The sequence below is a fragment of the Python bivittatus genome, unplaced genomic scaffold (genome assembly GCF_059951505.1).
Source record: "Python bivittatus isolate LINGU-HERP-01145 unplaced genomic scaffold, Pbiv_v1 ctg000080_np1212, whole genome shotgun sequence".
NCBI classification, from domain to species: domain Eukaryota; kingdom Metazoa; phylum Chordata; class Lepidosauria; order Squamata; family Pythonidae; genus Python; species Python bivittatus.
Genome location: NW_028277035.1, coordinates 43,108,196 through 43,115,945, shown reverse-complemented (window position 1 = coordinate 43,115,945; position 7,750 = coordinate 43,108,196). Strand labels below are relative to the sequence as shown.

The 7,750-nt window shown below is 43.6% G+C and overlaps 1 protein-coding gene across 1 annotated transcript; it reads left to right on the top strand.

Moving 5' to 3' along the window:
• Positions 1-3,057: 3,057 nt before the first annotated feature.
• GPRIN1 (G protein regulated inducer of neurite outgrowth 1) lies at positions 3,058-4,872 on the top strand. The gene has a single exon (XM_025174385.2). The coding sequence runs from the start codon at positions 3,103-3,105 to the stop codon at positions 4,870-4,872; it is 1,770 nt and encodes a 589-aa protein (XP_025030153.1). The 5' UTR covers positions 3,058-3,102.
• Positions 4,873-7,750: the final 2,878 nt, after the last annotated feature.

Sequence of the window (7,750 nt, the reverse complement as noted above, 5' to 3'; positions counted from 1 at the left end):
AGTTGCAAACACTCATTAAAAAAAAATAACTTATCTACATAAACTTAATCTCCAGACTGAGTCAGTAACCTTACCAGAACTATTGAAAGACACAGTGATAACTATCCTCACAGGGAGAACGTTCCCATAGTATAAAATGACATCTTTTCCCCTCGTTTTTTTTAAGGTTTCGATTACAAGCCGAACCTCTGCATAGCAGAGCTTCAGGGACCTCGGCCATGTGGGACTCAAAAGAAGCACCTTGGAAAAGGAATAGGACAGAAGGAGGGTGATTTGGAAGCTCCAGCCTCCCAAGATTAAAAAGAAAAAGCATGTCTTAAAATTTATCTAAAAAACAAACAAGCCAAACGGTATAGGGTGTTGACAGGGTCGTGGGAGTATCTGTGCACCATGATGCCAATCCCAAGTTTCTTCTTCCTGGCTGCAGTTTGTTTGTTTGTTTGTTTATTAAATTTGTATGCCGCCCATCTCCCCCAGTGGGTGACTCTGGGCGGCTCACAATTAAAACCACAAACCCAAGCCATTACAAAACAATACCATATAAATAATTAAAATTAAGTAATCAATTAAAATCTGATTATAAAACAACCCTATACATAAATACTAAAAAACATTTTACTTCATATTGCCTGCTGATTCTTTTTAAGCAAAAATGCCAAGGATTGGACCCAGACCGTCTGCTTATAGAGCACTTACATCATCACTGAGCTTTTATCTGTCTCCCTAAAGATCTCAGAGTTGTCTACCCTCAACTAGTACCTTGATGTCAGCAGGTGGGAGCATCCAGACATCTTTTGTTGACCTGAAAAAGGCAAAGAAGGGTTGGACTTGGTTAGTTCTTGGGTGGGAGACTACCAAGATATCCCAGAGCTGTAGAGATCCAGGGATAAGGCAGTGGCAAGCCAATTTTGTATTGTTGTCAAGAAAACAATATGGATGTGTACATGTAGCTCTGAGGAACATGGGTGAGGGTGATTTTACTTTTTACTTTTTTCTGCTATCAATCCTGTACAAGTTCCCAGGGAGAAGGTGTGGCTGCTTTAAAAAGCTGCTGGTAGATATTACATCCATGCTGCTGTGTGCTCTGACGCATTTTGGGGGAACCACATTCAGGCATTGCAGCATACTGAGCGGCCTAAACATTAAACTCAGCTGCTTTATGGTAAGCAGGACCCAGCATTAGATTTCGTCCCAGTTCCCTGTAGCAGGGGGATGGATTCTCCATTCAGTTTGATTTTTTTCAGACTAAATTTTCACTTTTTCTTTAAAAAGCAACAGAATTAATGGCTTGTTAAGCCTCCAGTCAGCATAACACTTATTTTGCTAAAACAGGTGAACGATAACAACCCCCTAAACCCTCTCCAAAGGCTGAAAATCCTATCCTTCCCCCATTTTCTTGGTAAAAAGGGGCAACCCTTGACCATTCAAAGTTTGCTTGCCCTGCTGTGTGGGAAAACACTGCTTTTTATCAATCTGGATTTGGCTACAGCAAAATTTAGCTTTCCAGATCCTGATACCCTTTCCCTGAGTACCACCCATTCCTGTCTCCCCCCCCCCCCCGCCACCTCAAAAAAGGTGAAAGGTCTCCATCTTTCACTTTTTCTTCACGGCTGACATAATCCAAGGACCACAACACAAACCTGCCCCTGAGATTAGGAGAAGCCATGGGAATGCGAGTGCCATTCACTGGCCCCACAGAGAGCTGTTGCAGGCTGCAAAGGATCCTCAGCTGCCCAGCCAATTCCAAGTAATAACACTTAAGTGGACTTATTTTGTTTCTCTTTCATTGTAGGAATGTGGCAGGATGCTTGTCCTTCTTATCCAAATTGTTCTGGCTGTCTTGTTCTTGTATGTTTGGATTACACTGGCCTGTGGCTATAAGCAGGATAAAAAGTAGTTCCCTAGATCCTGTGGCTTATTCAAGCATGAGGATGCTGTGGGTGTGATATGGCATAACAATAGATCAGCTCTTTGTTAATACACCACTTCTGGACATAACGCCTCTTCTTTGTCATCACCATGGATTCTCTACAAAATATATGTCTAGAAATTGTGCACCAAGTTGGTTTGTGCAAATGCAGGTTATTGCAGCAGTCAGCTGTGCACTCAGGGTATGCAATCTGTGGCATTGGAACCACTCTAGACCCATTTCAGTTCATTCATTTCATATGCTTAACTTTTACAAAAATCAAATTTTGGTTTATGATGCCAGAATCTTTTATTTTCACAGTCTTGGTGGCCTCCATTCTTAGCCTTGGTCTATTAAATCTCCCAGTTGGTGGAATTATCAAAGGCCACTATCAAATGTTTATCAGAATGCAGGATTCTTTCTGTGATTCCAGGAACTCATGGCTGTGGCTTAAAGACTGTAGTTATGGGGACAGAGTTGAAAATTCTGCCTCTGCCGTGAATTCCTTATGTGGCTTTAAGCACCCTTACATGGCTTTAAGCACCCTAAGATTGTCAGCCTCAATCTTACATCTATAAAATAGGAATAATAATATTGATCTACTGTATAATTTTTTTCTAAAGATTAGTGAGATGAAGAAGATGGTGTACTTAAAAGAGTACAACAGTTTTATTATTAGTGATGGACTGTGCTTTGGGTTTCTGTCAAGGTCAGATTATAAATTAAAGGGCTACAGTTTAGTCTACTCCTACCAATTTATATACGTGCATAAGAAGTTCAATGTTGTTTGAGCAGATATGTATGTAACTCATGGAACTAAACGCCTGAACAAGCTGTTATGAAAGTAAGGAGTGGGAAGGAAGAGGGGAAGGGAGGAAAGGGGTGGAATTACTTTAGTAGAATTCAGTGGTGGGAAATCTGTGAACCTCTCTGAGACTGTGCAAAATGCCACGTCTCATTTCAGCTCTCAGATTTTGTGTTGTTTGCTAAGGCAGCAAACATACTAAACACTCTCAAATAATGCAAAGGAACCATTGACCCAGAAGACATCAAAGATAGATAGCTTTAAGATCATTGTGTTTTTCTTTGAGGTTACCTCAGATAATTGTCCTGTCTCTTCCCCACCCTCTCTCTCCTTTCAGAACCCTCCAAGAGAGGTACAAAGAATAGCATGGCAGAAGTCCTGCCTAGAGATGGGCAGTGCTAAGGAGACCAAGGCTTTGCAATTGCTGAAGCAAGAAGCTGTTCCAGAAGATGCTCACCAGCCCACCAGCAGCTCACCTTGTGATCGGAGAAAAAACAGCTGCCTCCAAAACGCCAGCTGTGCAAGTGGTGATTTCACCATGAGGAATTGCTGTGTAAATGAACTCAGCACCAAAGACAGCAGCCAAAAAGTCACCATGGTTGATAACCCAAACCAGAAAGAGAAGGTTCCAGCTGTAGATCCAAAGTCTTCTGCAGATCTACTTGCTGCCACTGAGCCTCCTGTTCTGAAAAACACAAGTGTTGGAGGAACTCCCTCAGAAGCAAAAGGAGAAACAGCTGCTTGTCATGACTGGAAGCAGAACAGTAAGCAGGATGTGAGCATGAAGGAGATCCCGGGTAGCTCAGTGACTGTCTGCAGCCATCTGGAAAGAAAAGCTAGCCCTGTTGCTGGAGAAGCATGTAGGCATCTCCCAACAGAGCCCTGCCTCAAAGGACCTAATAAAGACTCATCCAGTACACCAACCTCCCTGAAACATGTTGCATTTCTTGAACCCATCAAAAGTAAAGCTGAGGAAGAAAGTATCCAAACAAAAACAGTTCATTCCGAGATGACTCCAGCACTTCCTGCATGTCTGCAAAACACAAGTCAAGGGCAGCCTCTTGCCTCTAAAGGAGATAAATCACACATCAGCAGTGACATTTGTGAAGCTGTGGAATTTGGGAATGAAGGTTCCAAAAGTCTCTTTGCATCAGAAGCTATGAAGCAGTCTATTCTGGAACTCTCTGAAGCTGAAACCACATCAGGGAAGTTAGACAAGCCAGTTACGACAAGCTATCAGTTGGGTCATAGTGAGGAAACAAGGTTCCCTGTTGCAGAAGCTCACCCACCTGGGGACTCCTGTAAAGTGCCAGATGTACTTGTCACCAGCATTTCTTATGAAGTCAAACATCAAGGCACATCAGGTGAGTTAGAATCAAGCCCAAGTGAATCCATGGAAGAGAAAACAGGGCTCAGGGAAGCAACATCCTCCAACTGCAAGAGTCAAGACCAAGCTCATGGAAAAAAAGTGGAAATGATCAGCATAGCTACAAGTGAAGACCATACAACCAATGGGGAGATGGCATCTGTAGAACTTCTTGCCCAGACCTGTGTATTTGAAGTCACGCCTCCCCAGCATGATGCTGGAACTCAAGTTGACAATCGTGTATCTTTGGTGTCTGTAGCCATCAGCCCTATCAATCCACCTGACGGCTCCACAGCTTTCACATTTCACACGAGAGGTTTAGGGACATCCTCTCTGAAGAGTCCTGGCCCAGAGGAGAAACCCACGAAAAGGGATGTGGAAATGCAAGTGTCCATCCCAGTGGAGACCAGATCAGTGGCCACAGGACCTATGACTCCAGTAACCAAATCCCCTCAATCATCCTATCCTGAAGTGCACATTAAGGGGGCACAGGAAGAGACATCAGAGCCAATACGGGAGGTCAGCTGGGATGAAAAGGGGATGACATGGGAAGTATATGGAGCGTCCATGGAGGTAGAAGTGTTGGGAATGGCAATCCAGAAACATCTGGAGAAGCAGATTGAAGAGCATGGTCGGCAGATGGTGATGACTCCTCAAAGTACCCGTTCCAGTTCTGTCAAGGCTGCCCCACGCAAGGGTGAGATCAAGAGGCAGCCTAGTGTGTTCAGGGCACTCCTACAGAATGTACGACGGCCCCGCTGCTGCTCTCGTGGAGGCCCAGCTGTGGAGTGAAATGTGCTCTTGTCATTTTCTTGGGTTTTATTGTAGCTGGAAAATGCAAATGTTATGTAGTTTCTCAGGCAATGGTGGTGGTGGTGGGGAGAAGACCCCTTCCTAGTCTTTTGAAACCATAACGTTATCTATCTACTGTCCTTCAAAAGACACATTTTGAAAATGTAGGCCAAATACTAAATTCCAAGGCTGACATAAGAAGTTTGGCTGGAGAACTTTGAGCCCTGCCCAGAAATAGGTGTTTGAAAAGCTTACATATCCCTGAGGGCAGTGTTCATAACTGCTGCTCACATCTGGAGTGCAGCTTTTCACGCTGGATGTGTAATCTCCACAATGACAGACTTCCATGACAAAATGCAAAGGTCTAAGCAATCTATTTACTATAGGATAGAGATCATCCTTGGGCTTTGGTGCCCAGCTGACAGAGCCCTCTGATAGCCCACATTTGTCGTTTTAAAATAATCACACGATAGATTACATTGAGATCTCTGAAGGATATCCTGCAAGATATAAGGGAATAGAGTTGGCCATCCTCTTCAACAGGTTAAAAGCCACCTTCCTTAAGTGTTTGGGATCCACGAATAGGAAGAGCTATCCATTTAACTGGAGCATGTTTTAAAACAGCCACTGTGGCCACCCCAACATCTTTCTTGGTCCTGTTGCTCAAGTACTGAAAAATCTATGACAGTAACATAGGGCATGATTGGGTAGGGCTGCTTCAGGAAACAGTCACTGAATCTGCTTTTAGGCTACACAGAACAAGGTCACTTAGAGTTGTCAGCTCCATGCGTACTGAGTACTTTCTCACATACCATTTTTTAAAAATGGTTGATGGGGTAAGGACCAGCAGCCTTAGTTCCCAAATTACTGACAGTTATGCCATTTCACCCTGTAGATCCAAAGCAAGAGCTTTGTTTTGCTACAGCAGACTTGCATGGTTGTGCTTCTGAAGTATTATCTCCTTAATACAGCTTGGAAAGATCAAGCCTTTGAAGTCTTTGGAGGTAACTCTTAGGGAGATAGCTTCAGAGCTGCCGTGCTGAGCAGGCAGTTTTCCACAATGTCATGCAGAATGTCAACTCCTGGGTCCTTTGAAGGCCTGTTTTCTTCCCAGTCCCCATCCTTTAGGAACTGAGGCCAAACCAAAAATTGTACTATGTGAGCCTCTAGTAATTAGGAATAGAAACATTTATGCCCTGAATACTTATCCACTCTTGGCTCTTCAAGTTATGGATTGGCAAATGTCTCCCATCTTCAGCCTTCCTCAACCATGTGTCCTCCAGCACATTAGATGACCACTCCCATCAGTTTGGCCACGGTGATAGCAGGTGATGGGACTTGTGATCCAACCCATCTGGAAGCCCTTCTCAAAATGATTTGAGAAAGCAAAACCCTGTAACATTGTAGAACAGGCAACTGCTACTGCGCTCCTCCTTATTTATTTTTTTGTTCCCTCCACACGGATAAGCTTTCTTCCTGTCATGGTATTTTCCTTGCCAGTAGCTTTCCTCCACAGCCATCTCATATATCCAGGAAGTAATCCAACAGAACAATTTCAAGCAAAATTACTCAATTCATGAAGTATGATTTGTATCTAGGGACATGCAGCACTTTGGAACTGAAACCAAAATGGTGATTCACACGGACAGGACACATATGCCACGCCTGTTGGTGCCGCCTTACAGAAGCTGCATCTTTCCTGGGTTTGCATGATGGCCACACAATCCCAGGAAAATATGGTTGAGTCGAGGCATTTAGGCTGGCTCTAAAGCACTTTCCTGCATCTTACTGATGACTCCTTAACATGTTTTCCTTGGTTACCATTTAAGCCCAGATCAAGATGCATCTGCTTTAAGGAGGGATTCAAGGGTGCAGTGTGTGTGTCTGTACCTACTCTGAAGCCACTTTTTTGGCTTTGGCAGCACAAAAACTCTGCACATAGTTTCCTTTTGTACACAGGACTGGAATTACCTTAGTGTGGGTCTGGGTTTATTTTTTGATTAGTTTTGCACAGAAGATGGACAATTTAGGGTGTTAGCTCAAGAGTAATCTGAGTTACTCCTAAGGCAAAAGAAAAATGTAGACAAAATATTTAATCGCTTGCCCTTTGTCTGCATAGTCCCCATAGCCTCCTCAGGCCTAATGTCTGTGCCTCTTGCAAGTCAAAACTCTATAGCCTGGATGTTGAATTGATGGTGGGTTCTCCATGTGGGCCTGAACCCCTTGCAGCATCACTGGCCAGCAACCATTGCTGAGGTCCCATGGTGATGGCTCAGATCCCAGGCCAAGGTGCTGAGGCCGCCAACCAATCCATTTGCCTGAGAAACTAATCCTTAGGAAGAATCTATGTCTTGTGTGCGAATGGATGGCTCGATGTGCACCTTGTGTGCACTTGAATGCATGTACGTATGTATCTTTGCCTCTTTGCAGTCTACACTGTTTTCTCTATAGAACAATGAGGTCCATTGCCACCTGAAAATTGGCAGGTGTTATACTCCAGATGTTTTTTTCAAAGGGTCTGGGTGGGCTGAAATACTTTATTCATATGTGTCAGGAGATGGGGGCTTAAAAAAATCGTTGTGTTTACTCTGGACCAAATTCTTGTTTTTCTTGATGTTGCTGTTCCTCTTTTTTACCTCCCTCATTTTTCCTCTCTCACTGATGTATGCACTGGGGATTTGGGATTTTGTACTTTTCCCCTAAATGGCATAATTTGGGCAGGAATAGCTGATAAAAGGAACAGAGGATGGTAATGTGGGGGAAACCCAGATTCTTTTTTTTTCTTTTTGATGGTAGTTGTCCAGATAGCTGCATCAACTATTGTTTCAAAAGAGCTTCCAGTGGGAAATATGGTGCCAAAAATCTCTTTCTAACTTTT